At 43.3% G+C, this 27474-nt stretch overlaps 1 protein-coding gene across 1 annotated transcript; it reads left to right on the top strand.

The window, feature by feature from the left end:
• Window positions 1-10063: 10063 nt before the first annotated feature.
• CUNH16orf78 (chromosome unknown C16orf78 homolog) lies at window positions 10064-26345 on the top strand. Its single transcript, XM_003477677.2, has 5 exons — window positions 10064-10301; window positions 13285-13398; window positions 13859-13982; window positions 23454-23709; window positions 25649-26345. The coding sequence occupies exons 1-5, from the start codon at window positions 10134-10136 to the stop codon at window positions 25794-25796; spliced, it is 810 nt and encodes a 269-aa protein (XP_003477725.1). The 5' UTR covers window positions 10064-10133; the 3' UTR covers window positions 25797-26345.
• Window positions 26346-27474: the final 1129 nt, after the last annotated feature.

Here is a 27474-nt window from a genome sequence, read left to right as displayed (position 1 = left end):
GTCCTGTGTATGCGAAGTCCTTTGATTTTTATAATGTTTCACATTCTAAAATGCTTTTATTCACATGTTGAAAGAAATATACCAGCCTGCCAAATCCCACTTGCACCAGTTTGCATGCAAATCAAGCATTGTCCTCTTCACAGTTGAAGGGCAAAAGGAAAGAGCCCAAGTTCACCCAGCAAACAAATCAGACTCAGGTAGGCCCCATCTCTCTGCCCTCTGGCTGCTGGAGCTCCACGGCTAGGCTGCCACCTCTGGGAATTTCACATCACCCTAGGGCCATCCAGACCAAGACTTGCACCTCTGGGAAGCCAGCAGGCTCCTTGGGGCCCTGCAGAGTAAAGGAAGGACATTTCCAGGGCAAAGCCTACTGTGGAGCTCTGAATATGTAAATCATACTCCACTTGGGAGCACATCCATCCTGCTGCCTAACTGAGACATTTGTTTGGAAAGTGCTGGACAACTAGGGCAGATGTGGTGCTGTGAGAGTCAGTTCCTCCAGCCTTCAGTGCCCTGCTGTGATTCAGGTTAGTGTCTTGTGGCTAGAACTTGGACCAGCCTATAATCCCATTCTATGGGAGGCTGAGGCAGGAGGATCACAAATTCAAAGCCAGCCTGAGCATCTTAACGAGACCCTCTTTCAAATGAAAAAGGTTGGGGATATTTGTGCCTTCTAGGAAATGGATGGATGATAAATGATAGATAAGAAACATAATAGATAGATGATATAGATAGATAGATAGATAGATAGATAGATAGACAAGGGTATTAACATGCCAGAAAAATCAGACAAAATAAAACAGCTGTCCCATCTCTGCAGGACTATGCAGCACCAAAGCAGAAAACTTCTGTGGATTTCTGTCTAGGGGCCCCACTATGGTGAGCCAGGGTAAGAGATGTGATCAAGTCTTTTTTGCTATCAAAGCCTCCTTGCCCCCTGAGAGTGAGCCCTGTTTTTCAGAGTCCTCTTTCTCAGCACCCCACAGGGGAGGGGGTCAGGAGAACTGGTTCTCAGCAGACTTAAACCACCTGCTTCCCCCACTCCCTGCCTGAATGTCTCCTTCAGTTCCAGTTCCTGGCTATGGCAGGTTTGGAGGAGACAGGACTGTAAGTGGGCAGCTCTGGGACTAAGCAGGGCCACATACCTTTATGTCCAACTAGGTTCAATAAAAATCAGGATTTCTAGCTTCTCTTGAAAAAAGTCAGGAGATTCAGCCATGTTGAGCTTACCTTCCCACACAGCTACAAGTGACAACTGCCATCAAGTGGCAACTGTCGTCTTGGAAAAGACACGTGCACGTCACTACATTCTATGTTGTGTGCTCCCCGGCAGACCCACCAGCTTCCCCACACCAGGGGACCTGTCTCTCTCACACTTGAATTGGAGATCACTGATCTGCTGCAATGGACACAAAAGGGAAGGACAGAGTGTCCAGGCCTCCTGGGTATGGGCGCAGTTACCAAGGCCTCCACTATTTTGCTGTGACCTGGAGCAGAACTTTGGGGCTTTCTGGGATTTGGTCTCCTTTCCACCTATGAAATGAGGCCAGGTGCTTGGTGGCATCTCAGGGCATTTCCAACTCTGACACTGATCACCTCCATCATCTCCTCTTGCAGTTAAGACTCCTCTCCTCAGTTCTTGTCCTTGAGGTGAGCCAGGAGGAGCAAATTTGGGGATGGGCTAGCCAGGGGGAAGAACTGTGCATTGATTTTAATAAAGGATCGGACAAAATAAAATGGTCTTCTGTGGCCACATTTTGTATTTCTTCTTTTCACACTGCTGTTTCTAATATTTCAAAACCATAAGAAAATCATGTGGACCAATTGTCTTGCAATTTTGTTTCAGTAAAGACAATTGGAGGAGGGCGGACAGACTGCTCACCCATGCTAATCTGCTGTGGGGAACCTAGCGGGCTTGCGGGTCTGCTCATAGGAGCACACATTTGCTTACCCCCGAAGTTTATTTCCTCCTAGCCCTCAGCACAATCCCAATGCTTACAATCCAGGGCCTTCCAGAAACATCAAGCTCCCTGCTTCATTTAATACAAAAGTAAGGGACCGTTAAGAGGTGACTTAGTCATGGGAGCATGTCGTTCCACAAGGAGAGCTGTCACTTGGATTGACCCTGTTGTTGTGACCGTGGGTTAGTTATCAGGAGTGAGTCTGTTACAAGCTCAGACCCCACCTGCCCCTTCTCTCTGTCTCCTGTGTGCTCACTTGCCTTCCCACCAATTTAAGTCACATAGGAAGGTCCTTGCCAGAAGGAAGCCCTCATCCTTGGACTTCCCAGCCTGAAGCACCATAAGCAGGGTAGACTTCCATTGTTTAAAATTCACTCAGTCTGCATAGCCAGATAAAACAGTAGCAAATAGACCAAGACAGATTTCCAAATCAGTGAGGCACGCCTAAAACTTCAACCTCCAGCTCCAAACCACTTCTCCACTCACTGTCCAGGACCCCCTCCACACACATGTTAGACACACCAGGTTATTTTCTCCTCTCCGCACAGCTCCATGTCTTGACCTGGGCCCTTCGCTCCAGCTGGAGTGTGATGCCAAAGTCCTTAAGGTCTAGCTTAAGTACGAGTCTTCCCTGTACCAGCTAACCTGACTTTTCTGTGGCCTACTGAGCCTCACTGTGATTTCTGCTGTCACTTCTGCACTCTTACCATGTCCCTTGTACTCGTTACTGAATCACACAGAAGACTTTTCAGTTAACAAAACACAGAGCTCAAACTGAGTTAATCTCACAGCCTAAAAAACTCAGACCCTGGCTCTACACTGCAGTGAGCTACTTTGAGTGGAGTTCATCCTCAAGATAGCTTCCCTCCCTGATCAAGGCAGATGACCACCAGGCTTCATATCCAAATGCCCCAGGACTCACAGAGGAGAGGGTTCACCATGTGCCTGGCAAAGGTTCCACCATGAGCAGGCTCCTGCATCAATCATGCTGGAAGAGGAAGTTTTAAGCAGTTGGGGTTAAAACAAATTGCTGATTTGCTGTAGTGTTTATCACTCAAACTACAACAGAGGAGCAGTGGAAGGACATGGGGGAGACCCAACAGTGTCCACAAGGCTTCGAGGGTACTTCCCCACAGAAATACTGAGCTCCCCAATGGAATGGGCTGGCTTTCCTCAATATCTGCATCGTCTTCTTCAGGGGCCCATAACAATGCCTGGGATAAAATACACCTCCATATGCATTCCTCAGTTTCAGTTCCCCACTGCCCCATCAATGACCATCTAGGACCTCATTGGCCTGATCTCTTGTAAAATGACAGTAATGGCTGACAGCTGAAAGAGACAACTGATACCTTGAACTTTTAAAAATTGAGTTCTGGGAACCCAACTCCCAGCCCAGACCCTGGCAGGACCTGCAGCTGTACCTGCTGCTCTGTCCCAGACACGGGAGGAAGCGGAACCTGGGGTGAAGACCCTTGAGATGGCCCCTATGTATTATCTATGCCCCTGCTGCTAATACTTCATCAGTGCCTTCCTCCAGCTCCTGCTGAAAGGGGACAGGCCATGTGACTGCAGCTTACCTACCTCTGCCGCCCCTGCTATCACTGACAAGGTCAGGGTGGCAGCTGCCCCAAGGAAAACCAGATCTCGCCTGAAGGCACAGGTATCAGATTCTCTGGTTTTTAATTTGAATTTTAAAAACGCAAATCTTCATGGGTAGCCTGAAATGTCATTAAAACAGGAATGTGAGTAAAGTGATGCAAGAGAAGACCCAGTGACAGGGAACCGGAGAGTACATGAACTTCAGAATAAAAGGAGAGAGGCAGAACCATGGACAAGCAGAGACATGGAAGAGAAAGGGACACAGAGCCCCAGGCTAACAGTCTATCTCTGATTTTTGTCCCTCACGGGCTGGCTATATCCTTCATTCATGGGTTTTCAGATAATAGTACAACTTCCTAGTGGGCATCTTTGGGGTGCGCTTCCCAGCTCGGTCCAATTAGTATCAACACTTTCATTTCGTCCTGGGCAACTCCCTCTTTCTCAGCTGTTAGGCAAGACTACCCCCAAATCCCTACCCCCAAGTTATTCTCTTACTTAAACTAGTCTGGCTTGGTTCCTGGTCTCTGCATGGAAAAATGTTTTGACCAGCGCAGATTGCTACAGGGACTCATTCCGGCTTTAACTCATGCATTGACTCCCTTACTGGTTTTACCTACTCAGAGTCTCATTCCTGTTCACATTTACTTGCTACTTTTTATTATTTCGAAAACCGATGGTTAAACATCTGCTCCAGGCCGGACAGGTTCTGGACTTAACATGACAGCTGCTGTGGAGATGAAGCAAGTGGGCCCCAGTCCTCCTCACAGGTCTCATGATTACAGCCTGGAAGAGACCAGCTCAGTCTAAGATGCACATAAACACCAGTGGGTGTTATGTATTCCATAGAAAAGAGGGATTTGAAGATAAAACTTAGAAAATGTTTTGTGAAAAGAATGAGTCTTTAAAAGATAGTAGAACTTGAATTTTGGAAATCAGAAAGAAGAAAAAATAAAAGACTGATGTCAGTTTTAACAGAAACAGCCAACTGTGTAATGAAAGGCTGTCTCAGAATTAAGGGGCCAAGTCACTGGAAGAAAATTTCTACTACTGGAGAAATAGCTTATATCATAGTGTGATTCTGATGCATGAGGCAGACCCCACCCCAAAAGCCCACCAAGATTATTCCTGGGCCAGTTACCCAGATCCCCGTCCGTCTCTCCTTCCTGTTCAGGATTTACACTGGCTTTCATGTTCCTTCTATCACAGGTGTCTTTCGCTGTTCCAGCTAGAAAAGGTAATAATGCATTTCAGCTCAAGCGTACTGTATTTTGAGGAAACCAGTGTATTTTTGTCTCAAAGATGGTTTGTTTGCATAAATGTTCAGAGAAAAAGTAGATTTGCCTCTTTTCATGATCATAAGGAAGCTATGCAGAAAAATGTCTGACATAAACTTTCTTCGACTGCTAAGAAAGAAATTTTATATTAATGAATACTAGCAAAGAAAAGGAGGGAAAGAAATGGATGCAGAAAACAAGTCTTTTTTGTTGTTGTTTGTTTTGGTTTGGTTTGGTTTGGTTTTTTGTCTTGTTTTGTTTTATTTTTTTGAGACAGGGTCTTGTTATGCAGTTCAGGCTGATCTTGAGTTCACTTTTTAGCTCAGGCTGGTCTGGAACTCACAATGATTCTCTGCCTCAGTCCCACCCAGTTTTGAGATTATAGGCAAGTTCTTGTTTCGATGAACAGGACCTTTGCAAATTTCCAGGTAATATAGACTGAGGAGATAAATTCAGCCAAGGAGAAAGTTCAAAACAGAACTCACTCTGCCGAAACTGCAGAAGTAGAGTCTAGAATACTCTGATTATGTCATTGACCTTTAGTGAAGTTGTACATTTCCAACCATTAGTGCGATTGTACTAGTTGGGAAATTTGGAGGGGTATCTCCTACTTTAGTTGTGACCAAGCATTAAAATACTGAAATCCATCCAAGAAAAACTTTTTAAATTTTTCTTTCATTTAAATGTGTATGCAAATAGTTAAAATTTTGTAAGTTTCATTTCACAATAGCAATAGGATATCACAAAGTGCTATAGAAAGAGACCACTGGCAAAAGGCATTTCCTATGGCTGAATGAAGAGAAATTTTTCCTTTCAAAAACAACCTTAAAGTAGATCAAAATCAACCAAAACAATCCATGAAGCAATCTGGTAACCAATGAAAGGCACATAATAATTTTAGGAGCATTTATCCTTGAAAACCTGAGTAAATTTGGGCAGCAGTCATGGAAATCTGTAGCATCCTAGCTCCAGGCGCCCCTGCCCTGTCCTCCAAGCTCTGTCAGTAGGAAGGTCCTCAGATGGGGCAAGCTACGAGGACAGACAGTCTCTCTGCTGTGGATAAAGGAGTCACTTGATTTGGAGCAGTGGGCAGCACCCAATCTTGGCTAAGTGAAAATCCCCAAAGCAGAAAAGCAGGAGAGCCAGGAAGTCCAGTGCACGAGGCTGCAGATTCGATGGGGACAGATACATTGTGGGCTACAGCTGCATACATGCACAGCACAAAACAGAAAGGCTGATCTAGCTACAGCCCCTGGCCACCCCTGAGGATACACGTATATGCAGAAAGGAGAAAGGGCCCAGCAGAATGTAAACAATGGAAAATATGCAAAAATGGCCTAAGCTTTGAATGTGCTAGTGCAATAGGCTGCTTCTAACAGGACCCTCAGAGATGTATGTCTCCCAGTATCAGTGCCCTGTGTGATGCCCTCTACCTAGGGTATGGCTAATATAGTAACTTGCTTCTCATAAAAAGAATACTGCAAAAATGATGGTTGTCACTTGCAAGAAAAGGTTGTAAGAGAATGACTTCTGCCTAACCCTGACTCTCCTTTTCAGTTCCTCTCCTTGCTTCTTGGAGAAGCAAGTTGCACGACAGGAGCTAGTGATGGAAAGGCCCATCTACCAAGAAACGGTGGTAGTCAGCACACAACTGGTGCTCTTGGTTCAGTGGCCTTCAAGGAAGCCAGTCCTCTCAAGAACCACACAGAGCCTGCACACACAGCCTTCCCAGTCTGACTTCCAGATCACCCACCTGGCAGTGCCTTGATTACCGCCTAAGCCACAGAAGTACACCCATATTTCCAACCAAAAAAAAAAAAAAAAAGCCCTGTGAGATCATAAAAGATTTTGTTTGAAGCCACTAAACTTCGGGATAAGTTGAAATGTAGCAATAAGATCATTACCTCAGCTCCTCTACATGCCGGTCAATTCTCTGTAGAGGACAGATGGCTTGAGGGGTGTGAACATGACCTCTGCCCAATCCACTGTGCACACTCAGAGTCAATGCTTAGAAGCAAAGCTATGTGTGAAAAACAAGTACATAAACAATTTAATCAGAAATTTCCAGTCGCCTCATGTTATAAGAGAGAATTCACAGCTTCCTAGACAGAGATTGCAGTGAGTCCAGATAAATCATTAAACAAAGAAACACAAAAACAATAATAATACATCCTGGGATATGGGTAAGAATCCAACATTGCTACAATATTTTTTAAACTGACAAAACTGCATACTTTTAAGATGTGCAGCAGGTTTTGGCATATGCACACACTGAAGAATGACTAAAGCAAATTAACTTATCCATTACACACCTTTACCTATCATGGCATTATCTTTTATCTTTTTTAATTTTAAAGAGGAAAAAATCAAACAAAATTTCAAAATGAGTTAATAGCAGAGTAATGATATTTAATGCATAACATATTGTTATCTTCAAAGTAGTTACTCAGAGCACAATATATAGGCATGAAAAATTGTTCAAAGAAAATTAGCACAAACCTTCCTTTTCAATGAGCTAGTAGTATAAATTTCTTTTCAATTTTTTTCTGTAATTTTCTTTTCAATGAGTAGTATAATTATCTTAACTATCTTGTATATATATATTTTTCCTTTTTCCTTTTTCCCTTTCTTCTTTCCCTCATCCCAGTTTCTTTCCTTTTTGAAAATTTTCTTTCAATTTCACAATACCTAGTGTACATTTTGAACTTTATTTACTCTTTCAACTTCTCACACTAGGGAAACAATAGAATGTTTACACACATGTTGTATGATTTATTTCACTTATGAGTATGGTCTCAAGTTGCATCCATTTACCTATAAAAGTCTCAAGTTTATCTTCTTTATGGCTGAGTAGTTCTCTGATGCAGAAAAAGACCACATCTTTTTTATCCATTCTGTGGTTGATGGGCATTTGGGTTGTTACCAAGATTTAGCTATTACAAATAATACTGCTATAAACATGGGTGCACATATATCACTGTGGTATGATGTTTTTAATTCTTTTGGGAAAATACCCAAAAGGAAAATAACTGGATGTAATGGGACCTCTAATCCTAGTGTTTTGAGGAATCTCCACACTGATTTCCACAGTGATTGCACCAGCCTAAGCGCCCACCAACAGTGGAGAGGTGCTCCTTTTTCCCCACAGCTCCTTCAGCTTTTGTTATTGATTGATTTCTTGGTGATAGCCATTCTTTCTAAAGTGAGATGGAATCTCCACGTTGTTTTATGATATTATTTTTTAACATCTAGTTTTCACCCAAAAATTATAAGATGTAAAGAAAAAAGAAAGTGCCACATATAACCAAGAAAATAACAATGAGTAGAAACTTCTCTAAATGTTTGCAGATATTGTATTTAGCAGACAGACTTCAAGTAGCTATTACAAATATATTCAAAGAACAAAAGCATATTTTAAAATTTAAATGAAATTATCACAATGAATCAGCAGAGAAAAATTCAAGAGATAAAAATTGTGAATAATAGAAATGTGGGAACTGAGAAATATAATTAAAATGAGCAATTTACTCAAAGGACTTGTTAGCAGATTATATATGGCAGATGAAGGAATCAGTGAACTTGAAGATACAGTGGTAAAAATTATCCAATTTAAAGAATAGAAATAAAAAATGATCAAAGAAAAAAGTAACACAGCCTTAGAAATCAGTGGGACAATATAAAAAAATACCAATAAATGTATAATGAGAGTCACAAAAGTAGAAAAAACCAAAGTCACAGAAAAAAAAAAAAAAAAACTTGACCCAAAACTTGCAGAATCTGGTGAAAAATGTTAAGTACCTGACTAAGAAGTTCACTAAACCTCAGATGGGGTAACTACAGACATTCACCCCTAAACACATCATAGGCTGTCAAAAGTCAAAAAGCAAAGGCAAGAGAAAAAATGATCAGCAAGAGCAAAATGATTCCCATGAGCTCAAAAGAAGCAATGCAGTGAACAGCCAACTTCCTCTGCGGAAGAACGGAGGGCTAGAACATGCTAGAATGAATAGCATGATATTCATTCTAGATGATATTCATGCTAGAATGATAGCATGAATTCAACTACCCAGCAAATCTTTCTGAAAAACTGAAGGTAACATAAAGACATTGCCACGTAAAGATAAAAGAATTGCCAGCCAGGTGTGGCAGTACAAGCCTGTAATCCCAGCACTGGGGCGGTGGAGGCAGGAAGATTATGTGAATTTGAAGCCAGCCTGGATTACAAAGTAAATTCAAGGCCAGCCTGAACTGCACAGTGAAACTCTGTCTCAAAAAAACAAACAAACAAATTCATAGCCATTTCTTGCAACTGTATTTTGAAATGAATAAATTTAGATACAAGTCAAAATGATCAGCATTTGATAAACATTCAGAACTGATTTAGGCTACTGAGGCAGCCATCATAGTGTAGAGACACTCACCAATGAGGACGGAAGAAAGATACCTGAGCTGACCTTTGTTTTAGCAAAATCTCTACAGAAGTGGAGGTGGAAGGACCATAAGAGAGGATGTGGCAGGGCCCAGAGGAGAGTAATGAGTAGAGGGGGCAGTGGCCTTGCAGGCCAAAGTGGGAGGAAGCTAATGTCCCAGGGGAACAAGAGACAAAGCATCCTTGTGTCTTAACCATCACCCACTTCTCGCCATCCTCCTGGTGATCAGTGTATGGAATGTACCTCCCCTGAACCCTTATTCTTACTGCAAGGACCAGGTGCCCTATAAGAGCAGATGGTGCCAGGATGTCTCCAAGGGTGAGGGTCACAGCTAATTCATATACTCCACCAGAGTGACCCCCTAAAACACAAGGATGGATGTTCCCCCCCAAAATACCAGATGCACAGCTCAATGGGAAATTTCACCAGCCAACCCCAGAGATGCCATGGAAGTTTTTCTCTTGTCTTTTTTAACAGGTCAGTCCAATCCTCTCCATCAGAGCTGTGCCCCCTTCAGCTGTTCTTTGGTCAAGCTGGTATCCCTTACTCAGTAAAGGATATCCTTTTTGCCTGTAATTTCATCCTGTTGTCTCAGTATTTATGTCTATTATCATAAACACAAGTTCCCATAACAGTCTTGAACCACCACCTCCACTCTGACCCCAGCACCAGCTGCAAGCCTGGCAGTGACCTCACAATCATTTCCCAGCTGTCTGTCTTCTGAAATGAATATCCAAGGTCCCTGCCTTTTATGATCCTTTCCAGAGGCCACACCCTTTTTCTGAGTCACCCATATCAGCAAGTCTAGGCTCACTCAGATCAAGAGAGTGCTAGCCACTCACCCAAAGTAGAGGCAGGCCTCCAGCATGTCAGAGAAGCCAGAGGACCAAAAGGAACCAAAGGATTTAAAGGCTCTCATGCCCACAGAGAGGAAGTCCGTGTGGAGGACTGCAGAGGAGAGGCGGATGTCTGACCTCACGCGGGTGCTGGAGTGGCTAGAGAGGAGGAAGGGGAAGAAGAAGCAACCTGTCCAGGTGTGTACTGTCAAAGCAAAGGTGCCAGAAGACTGTTCAAATAGGGGAGCTGGAGCTCTGAACTCCCCCAAAACAATGGCAGAAGCGAGTGTAAGCATGGGATGAGCTAATAGAGGATGATAGAGTGAAGGTTGGCTAGGCCATCTGTATTTGCTTAGTGGTGATTATCAGAATTGGGGTCCTTCCCTCCCCACAAAGACTGAATGGGGAGCAGTCAGTCTCTCTTGATTCTATTTCAAGGAGATGATTCCATGTCCTCAACACAGACATTCTAAAGAGTGACAAGAGGGGGGAAACTGATGTCTCAAAAGGACAGAGGAAAATCTATAAATTTTCTAAAGGAAATTCTCTCAGAAAAAGGCAGTCAGGACCCACAGTCAGGAAGAAGCCTATCTAAGCTTTAGTCAAGCTGGGAGGGATGTTAGCTCCAGTACTTGAGAGAGGCTAAGGGAAGCAGCTCCTGGTTCTTGGTGTTTGTCAAGATGGAGTCCCCCACCACCACGACAGTGTCCCCCACAACTCCTCCTAAGAGGGCTCCGGGGTCCAAGGGCATTCCTTCCCCACTGGGACTCCTTCCTGCTAGCAAACCTCCTCCTTCCCACCCTGCCTCCAAGGCAACTCCACCTTTCTCCAGAAGCCAAGTTCGTCTCAGTTTTCCCGACTTCCCTCAACCCAGGCTCATCATCTGTGGTGAACCAAGCTCTGTCCTTGGAAAACGGTGTCCTCTGCCCTTGAACCTGCATCCCCCAGCCCTGGAACAGAACAGGTGAAGAGAGCATTACTAATGGTGATGCTCATCCCACAGCAACTTTAAGCTTGAGTGTGCTTCATATTGAGTGTGGGTCACCTCAACTGCCCTCTGCTAGGCTCTAAGGCAGGCAGCATGCTCATGCTCCAGGTGAAAAATAAAGAAACCAAAATGAGTTAATGGAGAGCACAGAGCCAGGTCTCAAATCCAGATTCGTCCAGTTGCCAGGCAACATCTCACAACCACCTTCACTTTCTCGGCTCTCATCAGCTCAGTCTTGGCACCCCCACCTTGCTCAGGGTTTCACTTCTTATAGCAGAGAGTCATGACTGCTGCTTACACCAGGCAACATGCGTTTTCCACTAAGATGCTAATGATACTGATGAACTCCAGCTCCCTATTCTTATTTTGGGGACAAGAGTGAGAGCTTGACTTTGGGGTCACTTAGAACTCAAGTATCAATCACAAAACTATATCCACATTCATGCTTAATATGTCCCAATCTCCTTTCACAAGGAATATAGTCTAATAATGTTTTAACATCCATATGAAATATGTAGCTTTTATTTTACACAAATTTTGAACCCAAGGAGGGAACAAATTTACACATCAAAAAGTATAAATAAATCTTCACACGTCATTTCCCTTGCAGTAGCCTCTGGCTTTGTAAAGAAGCCCCTAAGAAAAGAGGTAGAAGGTTTATGTGGCAGGTCTCAGGTAGCAGTGGGGGTGGGGATTGCCCTTGAGTGAAGACACCTGAAGGGGGGCTTGTATGCAGCCCTCAGGACCCTTTGGTCTCCTCTCCTCTCTTCCTTAGGGCGGGCCTAGCTGTCCAGGCTTTTCCCCCTTTTTGATTGCTTATGATACTCCCCCATGACCCACCATGGCCAAGAAAACTCCCAGGGTCTCAAGTCTGAGCCACAAATAAGCAAGCACTGAATTGTTCTTAGGTCTAAGGCTTCACCTTACTGACCCCATCCAACTTTCCCCAAACTGAAAGGTGTAACTCTACTAGGAAGAGAGGATTATGAGGGAGGAAGCCACCCTAGAGGAAGTGGCATTGTCCTCTCTCCTCTTGATCTGAAAACCAAGCCCCAATCCCAACTTACACACCTTTCTCCACTCAACCAAAAACTCAGAAGTGAATCAGCACTGTCCTCTCCAGATGGCAGCCTTGCAACTCCCACCCTTAGCTGCCCCAGGACAGCTTCCTCCCCTGGCTACTGACACAAGGGTCATCACTCCCTGAGGGCCTCCCACCCGTGTGCAGCAGCTCATCTGCCATTTTCCATCTTCCACAAGCACCTTATGCGGTGGCTCCTACCATCATCCCCATCCTTCCAATGAGGAAACTAAGCCACCATCAAGAAAGCAGTCACTTGTCCAAGGTAAGGCAGCCATGGAGCAATAGATGGCTCTACTTCCAACCCAAGCAGGGTGACCAGAGCCCGAAGCCTGGGTCATAGTCTGCCTTAGACCACACCTCATTGAAGCCAGCGGATATTCATCTTTCTCGTGGTGGTTTAGTACCCCCATTCACCCTCAGACATTGGGTGAGGTGTTTCCTGGATGGCCCTTTCACCTACTGGACTCTGGGGTCCCTAATAAACCGCCCATCTGCTTCTACTCCAACCTCAGTGTTATAAGGCCAGGCATGACCACAAACTAGAGATTCAGTTCAAAGCAGGCTGCACTTGGCTCCTCCACAAGTCACCAGGAGCCCACGGAAAAGGAAAGGGCAAGTTGCACTGTGGTAGTGCTCTGGGCCTACAGAATGAGGCGGCGGTGAAAAGAGAGGGGGGAAGAGGAGAAGGGGAAACAGGGGGAGGGGAAAAGAGAGGGGGAAAGAGGAGAAGAGAGAAGGAAAAGAGAGGAGGGGTGGGAAGGAGAATGAAGGGAGAGGAGTCAGGCTGGGCAAATATCTGGAGATTAAATAATCAGGACAGGTTCAGAGCCAAGACTTGCCTGTTGGCCAGGCAAGGAGGGTACAGATAGGAAGCCACTTGGGAGGGAGTGCTTTCACCTGGAGGGTGACAGAGGAAGTTACTGAAGGAACAGGGGGCAGGAACAAAGCCACCAGGTGTGCCAAGAGGCCTGAGGGCCAGTGAGGGAGACAGGGCACTAGAGTGTGGGAATGGGGGACTCATTCACCAGGCACCCGTCTGGTCTTTGGTGGCAGAGGGAAGGTCCCACACAGGGCTGCCTGCAGCATTGCCTTCCTCCTTGGCTTTGCAGAAGCAAAAGGTCATGGTGATGGAGACCCCAAAAGCAAAGATGAAAGAAGGAAAGAAAGTCAAAAATATCTTGAAGCGGCAAGAAGACAAGGCCAAAGCAAAGCTCCAGGAGCAGGTACCCTGCTGGGCTCTCCTCCCTCCCACACAGACATCACCTCAGCACTCTTGTCCACCTCACCCACAGCCTCATGGACCCAAAGTACTGATCCATGGTCAGCAAGCATCTCCCTCTACACTGCTGTCCCCACACCACTCCAAATGCCGTCAAAAACATTTGCCAAAGCCATGGCCCTGCGAGTGTAGGAGCCTCCCAGGCACACAGTGAAAGCAGCAGCCACAGACCCACTCCCTCCATGGGCTGTGTGTTCTCAGGGCCCCTCCACGCCCCTCTTCTGGGGAGAAATAAAAACCATTACACAGCCAGCATGGGCAAACTCCCCACACCTCCACTCTCTCCTGGCCCCCGGGAGGGTCTCTCCTCCTCCACTTTCAATGGCTGATCTTTCAATGAAGGGTGGGGCAGATGGAGCCAGATCCTGCAACCAGAATGTGACTTCTTTCCTGCCTCCTCCAAGGTCCCAGGGCAAAGCAGCAGGAGGAGCACTGCCTCCAACATGTTTTACCAAAAGCCTTTTGGAATGGACCAAAAGCGCTTGAGTACATTCTCCAGCATCTATGAAAAAGCTGTTCCCAGATCAGGTGAGAGAAGAGACAGAAACCATCGTTCTTGGCACTCTGCTCTCAGGGAACCAAAAGTTCACAGAGTCCTTGGAGCAGAAGCATCCAGGCACAGAACCCCAGGTGGAGGTTTAGGGACCACATCAGGGGAGGCTGGGCTGCTCCATCCGGAGCTCCTCCCCAGCAAGCCAGCCCTTGGAGCCCAAGGAGCTCCCCTCCTCCCAAGCCCTTTTGGTGACACTGACCTCATGAGTTCCAGGTTTTGTAACTAACTCAGATACTCTGACAGTGTCCATGGCAGAGATATTATGCTTGCGGGCCTGAAATCTCTCCAACAGGTAGTGCTCACACCCAGGAAGAGACAAGCAAGTTTCTGATCCTGCCTATGAAGAACACAGAGTTGTATTATTGTGGGCAAGCTCCTGCAACTCTGGGCTCCAATTCTCTCCTGTGCAGAATAGGGCAGTACTATTACCCAGTTATGGACTGTAGTGCGATGAGGGAGGTAAACCGCCTAGCTTGACAAAGGGAGGTGCTCAATAGATACTAGTGACTGTATCTAAATAAAATGTTTGCTAACATTTCAGATGAGCTGTACCAGGGGACTAGAAAAAAAACAAATGTGTTAGTTGTGCTTGGGATCTTGGAATGAGAGAGTTGGTAAAATAGGGATATAGAAGGGATTCCAACAAGCCCCAGGGAAAAGTAGGCAGGAGTCTTAGAGCAGGAGCCACCAATTCACCCACACAAAATTGTCGCATTGCACCCAGTGAAGTATCTCCCTCCACCCACCTTCCTTTAATATACTGAAGCCACGGTAGCCAAACTGTAGTCACTCCTCTATCAAATTTAAACATGATTGGTTTTAAATGTAGCTCAGGATCCTGGAGTGAATCCCGGAACTGTACTTCAGTAGAAAAATTTGTCAAATCTGTAAGAGCTCTATAATGTGCCAGTGTAAATTTCTTAGTTTTGACAACTGTACTACGGTTATATAAGACGTTAACATTTGGGAAAACTGAAGGAAGGATATATAGAATCTTCTTTATTTTCTTTGCAACTATTCTGTAAGCCAGTAATTATTTTAAAATACAAAGTTTATTAAAACTTCCTGTGCTAAAACCAGATGGGCTATGCCCTAGGGGAAGGCCCCAAACTTCAGACAAATTTTCTGGGACTCCCAGTGTCCTTCTGGCTCTAAAGTCTTGGATCTGTATGATTCATGAGTTTCTTTAAATCCTGCTTCCAGTGGATTTTTCTCTCCTCTCTGATTCCTGGCGACCGGCACACAGAACAGCCCTGTGTTCCTGATTTCGCCCCAAACGTCTCACCTGATGCTTTTGTATGTAAACAGATTTCACTGAAGTTTTGGGGGCAGCAGAGGGAAAAAAAAATTACATCACAGAGCAAACAAATTGGATATGAGACTGCCTTATTCTCCAAACTCCTTTTTCTACTGTCCCTAAATTTTTCTTGGCTACATTTCACTGCAGGAAACTCTCAACTTCAAGAATGGGATTAGGTTGAGATGAGCCAGGCACCTAAGGCACACAATTTAAGGAGGCTCACATGTGAGCCTGTACTCAGGTACTGTATTAGCAGGAGCCTGAGAATGACAGCCTCCTTAAATCCTCCCTTACCCTGGTCCAGGTCCTGTCAGCTCCACTCCAAGGGGCTCCTTTCCTTTGCTCCTTCCTCCCTCCTCTGCATTTCTCACTCCACAAATTCTCATTGGCCGTTTACTTGAAGAGACCTTTGTTTCATTTGTTTCATTCTCAAAATGGGGCATCAAGATTATCTTCCTAAACAAAATCAGTTATGTCCCTAAAAGAGACACACAACAGTTGGCTACATAATTATTTTTATTTTACTGCATAAGGACGCAGCAGAACATGCCGACTTGCAAACTATTTGACCCCAGGGCGCCCCTCCCCCCTTTCTTTTTTCCTCCTCATCTAGGGCTAATCTACCCGTGGGAGAATGCAAGAGCCTTGTCTTTCTTGCTCTAATACAACCAGTGGCCACTGGAGGCAGCAAGCTGGTCAGTTCGGGGCTGCAGCAAGAGTTCGGAGGTGTCTAAAAGCTGCCTGTGGATCCAGATGTGGCATCCAGGGTCGATCCAGAGCTGATCCTGTGCACACGGCAATGGAAGCTCTTGTGCAAGTTGGAAAAAAGCCTAAAATAAGTGGGCAGCATCTGGACTAGGAGACAAATTCAAGGCAAAGCGGCCCTCAGGAAGGGCCTGGAGCTGCTTACATGCCCAGCTCTCAATGTTAGCTTGAATCACCATGGGTTTAGCAAACTCAGCATGCCTCCCATTGTATCCTCCATTCTAGAGAAAGGCATTGTCCCAAGACAGTGCCCAAGTGGTCCACGTTGGAAGCCAGAGATTTAGTTCTCTCTTCTCCTTGTCTCATCTTCATGACCATTTGTCAAGTCCTAGATTCCACCTTCTTTATACCATTAATGTTTTTCTCTTTCTCCACATTTCTACTACCATTATCCAAGCCTCCAACAGGGATCAACTACTGGAGCCACCATGTTGACCTTTTTACATTTTGGAGGCCTTTATATATAAGTGACTTTTGTTATCCCACCACCATAGAAAACTAATAAAGTACCAATATCTGACAACTGATCTTCAAGAAATGAAGATCCATGAACTGATTGAAAAAAAATAGCTTTCAACTCCTCTTAAAGAAGTTAGTGAGATAAAAGAAAACAGACAAGTAAAAGAAATTGAAACAACCACACTTGAACAAGCTGGTAAGTACAACAAAAAAATACAAGCACTTTTTAAAAATCCAGAAGATGAAGATAGTTTCTGACTGAAAAGTAGAATAGAGTACTTTAACAAGCTGATACGATCAAGCAAGAGAATCACTGAATTAAGAGACACATTTTAAATTATCCAGTAGGGGAGCAAATAGAAATGAAGGATAAAAAACAATGAAGAAAGCTTATTGAACTTAGGAGACACCATCACACAAAATAATATATGTACTATGAGTGTCCAAAAAAGGAAAAAGGAGAAATGGCCTGGAAGAATATTTAAAGAAATACTAAACCCAAACGTGGTGACACATGAATATAATTTCAGCACTTGGAAGGCCCAGGCAAGAGGATCATGAGTCTGAAGCCAGGCTGCATTGTATAGCAAGACCCTGTCTAGAAAAAAAAATTGCTTAAAAACTTCTCAAATTTGGGGAAAAACATGAACATCCAGATTTATAATGTCCAGAGATCTCCAAATGAGTAACAAGATATCTACATTGACACTTATAACTAAATCGTCAAATGTCTGAGCAAAGAAAGTTTTGAAAACAACAAAAAAGCAATTTATGCACCCAAGGGAGTCGCTATCAGTGAGTTTCTCAGCAGAAATACTGCAGGGTAAAGTGGGAGAGGTGAAACACACAAAAGAAATTTTACAAAACAGTGCAAACCAAGCATACTATATCCATTTCAGAATGAAGGAGAGAATTTTCCAAGAAAGCAAAAATTGAGGGACCACGTCCCTAACCAAACTACCCTATACAAAATGCTACAGAGAGCTCCTCAGTTGAAATGCAAGTACACTGGGAGCATAAAAATATTTGAATGTGTAAACTGACATACAAAGATAGTCAACTGCAGAATTTTTAAATATTGCAATGGTATTAGATAAAACATTTTCAACCTAATATATGAAGTTTCTAAAAAAAAAAAAAAAGCATTTTAGCTAGGCATGATGATGTATACACTATCTGTAGTCTCAGCACTTGGGAGATAGGCTGAGACAGGCAGATCACCAGTTCAAGTCCCACCTGGGCAACTTGGTGACTTAGTGAGACTGTCTCAAAACTTAAAAACGAGATGGGGATGTAGCTCAGTGAAAAGGCCCAGTGTTCAAACTCCAGCACCACAAAAATAAACTGTTTTTTAAAGTATATTTTCAGGGGGGCTGGGGATTTAGCTCGGCAGCATAAGCACCTGCCTAGCAAGCACGCAGTCATGAGTTCGATACCTAGTACCATATATATATATATATATATATATATATATACACATATATAATTTTTTAAGGAGACTTTTGTGTTTAGACACAATTTGAGTGCTCTTCATTTCTTGGTGCAAATACAGTTTTCTTTTTGGAGTCATTTTCCTTCCCCCAAAGATCTTCCTTTACCATATCTCATTGTATAGGTTTGTTGGTGATAAATTCTTACAGCTTTTGTATCTATAGAAAAAACTATTTTCCACTTCTGCTTCTGAAAGGCCGTTTTACTGAATGTGGAGGTCTGGATTCCAGCCTTTCTTCTTTCAATACTCTAATGAAGAGCTCTTCTGTCCTCACTCACACTGTTTCCCTGGGAGGTTGCCATCATCTTTATCCATAATTCTCCAGGATACAACCATTTCTTTTGCCTTCTAAGATTTTTTTTTTATGCAATTAGACCTCCAAGCCATAAACCTGTCTGTGTACCCTATTAGGAACCAGACCCCACAGAAGGAAGTGATTGGCAACTGAGTGAACAAAGCTCCATCTATATTCACAGCCACCCTCTGTGGCTCACATCACTGCCTGAGCTGCACTTCCCATCAGATAAGCAGTAGCATTCTCATAGATAAGCAGTAGATTCTCATAAGAGTGCAAACCCTTCTGGGAATTCACATGTGAAAGATCTAGGTTATGTGCTCCTTTGAATCACCCCAGAATCACCACCTTTTCCAATTCATGAAAACTGACCAAAAAAGGTTGGGCCCACTGAATTAGACAATGATATACCTTACTGTCATTTGCTTCATATTTCTTATTTTTATGTTTGAAGTTTGTTGAAATTCTTGGCTTATAGTTTTTATCAAATATAGAAAGCTTTGGCTATTACTTTCTTGAACTATATTTTTAAGTCTTCCATTCTCCACTTTCTTTTCTAGGCATGCCAGTTTTATACAGTTAAAGGACTATAAATAATTGTTTTTCTTTTAGTCTTTTCTCCTTGTGATTCATTTTTCATAGTTTCTGTTGCTGTCTTTAACTTCACTCATCATTTCTTTTGCAGTGCTTAATCTGTCCATTCCATTCCATGTATTTTTCTTTTCAAATGTGGTTATTTTAATCTCTATAATTCCAATCCGGGTCTCTTTTGATCTTCCATGTCTCTCCTTACCATGCCTTCCTTGATGAAAATAACAGTATAGTTAAACAGCCATTTCAGTGTCCTTGTCTGCCCTTTCTGTCAGATACGTAGTTTCATTCTTTTGTGTGCTGATTAGCACTATCCTCCGCTGAGAAGAGCCTTTTCATAATTCTACAGCCATCTCGCAGCTTTCTCCTGCTACAGCTGCCTTGGTTTGCTTAAATTACCTGCTCTCGCTCCTCGACTCAGGGGAACTGCTGGTTCTTCTTATGTTTCCCACTTCGAACTGCCAGCTGGGACAGTCATCGGGCTCACTCGAGGATCACCAGCTTGTGTTGTCGGCTGTCTAATGTCTGAAAACTGCAGTTCCCTGTAACATGCCAGTTTTAAATTGCTTATGTTGGTAGGCAAAGCTCCAGTTCCTGTTATGCCATCTTAGCTGAAAGCGAAAGTCTCAGATTGGCTCTTCTAAAACATAAACCTGATTGAAATGCGCTGGCAAGTCACTGAAAAATTATAAGAAGGAAATTACCAAGTTGATTTGAATTTTAGAAAGGTCACCCTGAATATAGCCCAGTAAAAGATCCGGGGAAAACAATTGGAGCATATTTCCAAAGTAAATGTTGGCAAAGTCTGAGTAGCTAGACGTTAGGGAATTTATACTTGAATGTTTCTCTCTGGGGACTTATGTCTAGGATATTCTGAAGATACCAACTGTGCATTTTTAATACAGGAGTTGAGAATCACAGCTTTCTAGGTCTTTATGATTACTGTCAGCCCTTGAAATCCTAAGCATGACCCACTAGATATCTAACTTACCTGTTCAGCCATAAACTCAGGAGTGTGGATCATTTTTATTCAAGACAGGCTTTCAGAAAACATACTGGCAACCTGGGCTCAACACATGGGCTCTTCCTTAAACATGGCATCTGGAATACACTGTCTTAATCCTTGGGCTTTTTAGGTTTCTCATTTGCTGCACGGATATGACTTGGTTGTAGGATTACAGTGAACCTTCCCCAAGAAAGCCCTGGAAATGTATGTTATCTCAGTCATGTTTCTTGACACTAGCACCAAAAACATCTGCAAATTAAAGGAGGAGAGGCTTATTTCGGATGACACTTAAAAAGTTTCAGTCCTTTCAGTTTGGCTGGCTCCAGGCAGAGGCAGCATGGTTGAAGGGCCCAGGTAGGGGGAAGCTACTCACTTGATGGCAGAAAAAAGCAGACAGAGGGACAAAGGGGGGGCCAGGAAGGAAGAAGTAGCCTTTCAGGTGACATCTACAGTGATCCACTTCCTCGGACCAGACCACCACCACCCCTGACAGCAAACCAGCTGAAAGTCTGAATAATTTTATTCTTAACAAGAGTAAGGAAAGGTCAAAACCTAAAACATGAAATATATAGTAACTAAATAGATAAAAGAAAGACATTTATAAATGCAAAGAAAACCCTTTAAAAATAGTTGTTCTGGGAAATGTTAATATATTTCCTTCAAAGCAAAGTAGATCACATAGCTAACAGGAAGTACACAGGATATAATAATGTAATTCATAAGTTTACATTGAATTAGAGAAAATAAACTTTTATATTGACAAAATATTTATAAAAATCACTTTCGTACTTTATCACAAAGAAAACATTGACATTCAAAAAAAACTGTGAGGCCACTCACATTGTCCTAAGCTAATAAAAAGAAATAAAGTTAAAAGATATTCTTCAATTTAAAGATGGAAATTAATAAACACACTCCAAATTACCCACATAACAAGGAACATAAGCCTGTTCTATACCCCAACTCACGGAACAAGGCAAAATAATTTACAGTAAAAACCAAAAATAATGGTTTGTGTATTTATTCTCAAAATGAAAGAATTAACATTGTTTATTAGTCAGTGCTTTACAGTCAGCTGTGGAAGAGTACAAGCTCTCTGTCTACATGCTGGAGACCTGAAGGAGCCAGTTGAGGGCTTGGAGCCCAGGCAATGTCCCGTGCCCTCTGTATCAGGAGGCAGAAGGATGGGATACTAAAGGGTCTGTGCTGGAAAGGCCTACGGGCCAGTGCTGGAAACTAACTTGTCTGGGCCAACAGGCTGAAGGATCCGGGCCAGAAGGCTGTGGGATCTGCACTGGAAGCCAGGAGACCACATCCAAGGTGAGGACGAGGATGGAAGTTCCCCTGAAAAAAGCAAGCAGCCAAAGCTCCTTCGAAGAAAAATCGCCAAAACTCTTCTGAAGGAAAGCAGCCTCAATGACGCTCTTCTGAGGAAGATCTACTGAAATCCTTCCCTTCTGGTCTCCTTTTTGCACAGTTATGGCATCGGTGCTGACTCAAGTTGACAATTAACCACCACACATCTTTAATGGGTTAAAAAAATTGCTGGGGAAAACAGAGATTTAATGTACTAAACCCTGGCTATGATTAATGAAAACAAAGATAAAAAGTAATTTTAAAAAGATAACTATACCCAATACTTGGGAAGCTAAGGCAGATAAAAAACAAGTTTGAGTCCTGCCTGGGCAACTTAGTAAAAAAACTTTTAAATAGTAAAAAGATCAGGGGACATAGCTCAGTGCAAGGGCTATGTGTAGAATCCCAGTACCCAGACCAAAAAAAAAAAGTAAATGCAATGCTAACTTTTTTGGTAAAGCAAGTGATAACTAAAATGAAGTCATAACAAACCTTATTATAAATGAAAGTAGAAATATACAAGATTTTGTGTGAGGAAGGGCACATAAATACAAGTCAGTTCCAGGCATGAGAGTGCACACCTGTAACCCTAGCACTTGGGAGGCTGAGGCAGAAGGATAACCGTAAGATCAAGGCCATCCTGGACTCTATAGTGAGTTTAAGACCAGCCTGGACTACATACTGTGAGACCCTGTCTAAATAAATAAATAAATTTACCTATTAAATACATTTATTTTAAAAAATATTTTAGCATCTTATTGTATAAAGGCAAAATATTGTATATTCTTATCTTTAAAGAGCAGATAAACTCAGTATTAGTTCAATTTGTACAGACCACGTAACATGTAGACATTTCTGCCTTAATTTACCAAGCCACAATAACTCACCACTAACATAGTATATCAAAAATGACCAATGTCACAATAATATAGATGCCCAAAAAATCAAAAATATTTCATAAAACATATATAATTATGAAAATACATCAAATATGCAATGAATAATATAGCATGACTATGTGGATTTATTATAGCAGGGAGGAAATAATTCAATATCCAAATATCTAGTAACAAATTCTATTACATCAACCAAATAAAGGAAAAGCTATATAATCATATCAACATATGACTTAAATAAGATCAAGCAATAATTAAAAATTCTAAATTAGAAATCATTTAAATACATGTTCAGAAAATAGTGGCAAATATTCTAGGTGAAGAAATGCTATAGTCATTTTAAGTAAAAGTAGGAACAAAATGGGTCATGATTTTAACATTTAATCATTGTTTTTTTTTTTTTTTTGTCTTTTTCATTTTTATCGGTACCGGGGATCGAACTTAATCATTGTTTTAGATGATCTGTCAAATGCAGTATGTCAAGGAGGCTATACAATTTTTATAAATATTGAAAACATTTTTATTTTTTCCAAATACAATTGCTAATCTGCAAAAGTCAAGAAATTTTACTTCAAAATTAATAAAGTCTGCTGTGGTTGTAAGTGTACTTGACAAGTATTTTTGAAGTGGACTTTCTGTATATTAGTCACACCAGTCCAAAATAGGATAGGTAAAAAATATTCTACTCTCATACAGGCAAAAAAAATTGTATAAATATGTAGGGAAATCTAACAAGGAAAAAAAGTTAAGTCTCCAAGCTCTGGCCCCAAAAGAATTTATTCAGTACAAACTTCACATTTTGATCACATCAGCCACATGCTTTCATGCATTTGTGCTATCGTGCATGCTGTTCCTGTCACCTGCACATGCTATTCCTCTTGCCTGCAGTCATTTTCTCTTTGATAAACCTCTTGTCCTTTAACATCACCCCACCACCCCCACCCCTCACCTACCCCTCACCCCTGTCATTCCCCACTCCCTTATCTCCTCTGATTCCTTCCTCTACTCCTCAGTCTCCTGTAGGAATTCCCTTTAGGTAAACACCCTCTGTAGAAAAGGCTGGGAGGTAGGGGTGCAGGTGAAGTCAAGGAAAGGAAGGGTGGGTAGAGTAAAAGATAAAAGTTAAACAAATGCCCCAAGGAAACTTTAGAAACCTGAAGTCCTCCTACCTTAGATCCCGTGTTAAACTGAAGTGCATGCAGCCTTTCAATGTTGTCCCCTTCCTGTGTGCTGTTCCTCTCATGCCTCCCAGGGTCTAACTCCCACTGACACCTGTTCAATTTCAGAGTTAGACATCAAGGATGTTGTGGCTCTAGAGTCCACTCCACGGGCACCCTCATTCCGTCGCCAAAGTTTGTATGCAGATCCCTCGATTCCTGAGAATGCCTTTGGCGGCCGAAGAATGACCATAATGAAAGACTGGCCAGTCAAGACCTCAGACATCACTTTTGAACGCAAGCTAAAGAGCCTTATGGAGAAGGGCACTGAACCAAAGATAGAAAGCGTGAAAATGCTGAGGCCAGAGGAAGTACTGAGCTGCCGGTGAGCACCTGGCAGCCTGGGCTGGGCAAGGGGTTTAAAGGAAGATTTCAGACACTGCTGACCCTGGAATAGAGGAAGGTGGGCTCAGCAGGGCTCACCTCTGGCCTTGGGTCCCAAGGGCTTGCTCCAGGCTGCTTCCCAGCAGCCCCCTCTGCCACCTGACCACCTCCCACAAGGGCGTGCCCTTAGGTGCTGCCATGTGGATGCTGTTATCCATCTGGACACTGACACAACTCTTCCAATAGTCCCATTAGTTTCCAAGTACAAACCAAAGGCACTATTCATGCAGCAAAGAATGAGTTGTGACTCATCTTGTTTTAACGAGAAATTCCCGTCAGATTCTTTACACAAATGTTGAATTTCTGGTGATAGTAGTCAGCATCTCCAGTGGCTATCTGCAGTACATTTTGGGGTTTTCAACTTCCATAGAGGGGGTGTGAACACAGTGTAGAACTATTTGGTATATATTCCTATTACCAAGGGTCTCCTTTCTTGCTTGTTTGGTAACTTATTTATTAGGACTCACTGGTTTTCAGCAACACCAAACAGCCAGATTTCCCCCAAACAAAAGTGCCAGGATCCCTCTCCCTAGTGCAGTGTTATTCATTACTGTAAACATACAAATGGCAAAGCTCAAAATCTTTAGGAGAGGAAGAAATAAGACAAACCGAATAATGTAGTCATTCTTGTAGAGTTGACAGCATAAACTCATATGTGTGTTTAAGACGGTCTTAAATGTTTGAAAACCAAACAGTCTCATTGCAAAGGTCTGCTCTGCTCACTGACTGACTAAGGGATAAGTGAAATGGTTGGCTAGCTGAAAGATAAACAGGCAGAATTCCCCCACTGATTACCCTTGTAGGCAATTAATGACTGGCTTGGCTTTCAGATGAACAAGTGTTTCTAGTTGACTCTGGCCAATAGACATCCTCCTTGGGCTCCATGGTGAGGGGAAAAGAGTTTGAATAGGACTCCTGCCCTCCAATGAGGAGGACTTTAGAAAATATTTTAAATTAATAGCCTAACCTTTTTCATTATTGGAAAAATATTCAAAGAACGTATCTACCTCTGTTCCCCAAACTGCTCAGCCATTCTTTCCACAGCTCTATACTTCCCTGGCCCCTGGTATCCTCCTTATTCTGTGTTCATAACAATGGCACACCACACAATGACCTGCATCCTGGTTTTTCTCCCCCATATGAGTTAATATGACAGTCATTTTCTTCCTTCTAATGCCTTCTGATTAAAGGCATTTTAATTAGGAGATTCCAAACTCGGACAGACCGTGCTTGGCTTAACCATTCCTCTCATGGTGGAGTATTGCCGTCTTCTGTTGTTGATCATCCCCAAATGAGAACCTTTTATTCTATAACTTTTCCTTCTGTGGGCATCTTGAGATAAGTTGACATCTTGAGGAGATCTACTGAGTCAAAGATAATGAGCCGTTTTTTCTTTGAAAGGAGACCAGGAGTCATAGTTGACAAATTGATTTTCAAAAGAGTTATACAATGTAAAGTCCCACCCTATGGGTACCTCTGGCTTATACAGACTTCATGAATTCTGCAGAGCTTGTCTAGAGCCAGGCTGTAAGAGGATCCCATGCTAACTGAAGCTTAAGCACTAAGCAAGCACTAGGAGTAGGGACACCCTTGTCAATATAGACAGAGGCAGCCAGGTATTGTGGCAAAGCTTGTAGTACCAGCACTCTACAAGGCTAATGCAGAAAAATCACAAGTTCAAGCCCAGCTTGGTCCATCTAGTGATGTAACAAGACTGTGTCTCCAAATAAAAATTAAAAAAGGATGGGGTTGTAGTTCAGTCCAAAGGCCCTGAGTTCAACCCCCAGTGCCAGAGATAGAGATAGAGAGAGAGAGAGAGAGAGAGAGAGAGAGCTAGTATTACTTCACCTTCACTGACTCTTTGGCCTTCTCCTGCACAGATACCTGAGGTTGTCCAGCAACAACATCCGGACCTTGTTCAAGCTGTGCAAGGATGTGGGTCTGAACATGGACATCCACCCTCACATGACTGAAACAGAGATAGATGTTCAAAAGGTGTTCCCCAAAAACCACAACGCAGCAGCCTGAACAGCTCCTCCCCCTGGCCACCTTCCAGCTCTTTCCGCCATCTGACTGTGGCCACCAGAGGGTAGCATCTGGTATACTACAACTGGCCTTTCAGACTTGGCACATCTGTTTTAGACAGTAGCAATCAGGAAAGCATCCCAGATCGCTCTGTAGATGTAGGCTTTGTCCTCGCCACTCATGTCCAACTCCAATTAGAAGAACCTGCATGTTTTCTTACTCTCAGAGAAGTCTCCTTAGGAAGGCCATCTCACAGGGAGTGGGAAATGGAGACTCAAAGTCCCCAGAGGACCTTAAGAAGACAAAATGTTGAGGGACACACACACACACACACACACACACACACACGGCCTCTTTTATGTTGGTGCAGTCAAGGGGGTAACAAGAGCCTCAGACAGCATAGACGGAAACAAGGAAATTGGCCTTTGGGTGCTCACAACAGTGGGGCCCCCTGGGGCTGGGAGCTTTTGGGCATTCGATATCTGTAAGTTCAGGACCTCATTATTCACTTGAAGAAGTAGAGAGGGCAAAGCACTTACCCAAAGTCACACAGATGGGAAAATGACAGGGCTGGGATGCAGTGGTGTCCCTGCCTCAGCCTCCTGCTTTGCCTTCTTGTACAATAGAAATTTCTGTCAAATCCTGCAGAGACACAGCCTTGCCATCTGCCACCCCTATGAATCAAGGCCACAAAGCCAGGCTTTTCTAGTCCCCATAAGCATTCTGAGTAAGTTTGAATTCCAGCTAGGCAGTTACTTTACCTCTCTGCACATTTGTTCTTTTGTCTGTAGAATGGTACTAATGGCAGCATCTGTTGAGCAGAGATGCCATGAAGGCCAAACACAAGTTCGTAGGTGGCATGGGAATCATGGTCACTGACACCTAGGAGCTCAGTAACACAAAAGCTGCTTCCATGGTCCCCAGGTAACTGGTAATCCCAGTCACTGGATTCACAGTCAAAAGCCTGAGAATTGCGTGTGCCCATGTGGGAAAGCCTTGTGGAAAAGCTGATAATACAAAGCCACATCTTCCCATTCAAAACTGCACAATGTTTTGGTCTCCAAGTTCCTGGGAGCTAGGGCATTACCCCAAGGAGCATGACTCACAGAGGAAACCCCTACAGAGCAGCCTGTGCTCCAGCCTGGCCCAGGTATCCTGGTTCTACCTCTGACTTAGGCAGGAAAATGGCAAGGACTGTCTTTCCTAGCTCCTGTCTAATGTCCAGGGCCCTCATTCAGGCCCTAAAGTGCTCCTCAGAGGGAACTCGTCTCCACTGATAGTCACTAGCTTAAGGCTAGAGAGAGGCCATGTAGGCTACCAGTCCCCATACCCCAGCCCAGCCACTTCTAGTTTGGAGGCACAGGGACCACTAAGGAGAGACAGGGCCTTTGGAGGACAAGGAAGGCCAAGAGAGCAAGAGCACAGGAAGCCCTGCTGCTTGGACAAAACCATGTGAAACCAGAATCTTAACCCAGTTGCAAAGGATTAAGTGACAATCCTTCTCCCCAGTAACTTTCTGCCCCTTTGGGAGAACCAGCTCTTCAAAAAAAGGAAAACGAAATGTATTTTCTGAGCATCACTATATTAGTCTGTTTTCCATTGCTATAATGAAACAGCTGAAACAAGGTAACTTGTAAAGAAAAGAGGTTTTGGAGGCTAAAAGTCCATGCTGCATGGTATA

The sequence above is a fragment of the Cavia porcellus genome, unplaced genomic scaffold (assembly GCF_034190915.1).
Source record: "Cavia porcellus strain 051 isolate PalLab524CR breed Dunkin Hartley unplaced genomic scaffold, mCavPor4.1 scaffold_4, whole genome shotgun sequence".
Taxonomy (NCBI): Eukaryota; Metazoa; Chordata; class Mammalia; order Rodentia; family Caviidae; genus Cavia; species Cavia porcellus.
Note: the sequence above shows the minus strand (reverse complement) of the source record. Positions and strands in the feature narration are given on the sequence as shown.

What these genes read in the sequence shown, in the direction of transcription:
- CUNH16orf78 (XM_003477677.2), top strand. Translation starts at nt 10,134, where the DNA reads ATGTCAGAGAAGCCAGAGGACCAAAAGGAACCAAAGGATTTAAAGGCT. An exon ending in AAGCAAAGCTCCAGGAGCAG is followed by an intron (nt 13,399 to 13,858) that starts GTACCCTGCTGG and finishes GCCTCCTCCAAG; the next exon opens with GTCCCAGGGCAAAGCAGCAG. An exon ending in AAAAGCTGTTCCCAGATCAG is followed by an intron (nt 13,983 to 23,453) that starts GTGAGAGAAGAG and finishes GTTCAATTTCAG; the next exon opens with AGTTAGACATCAAGGATGTT.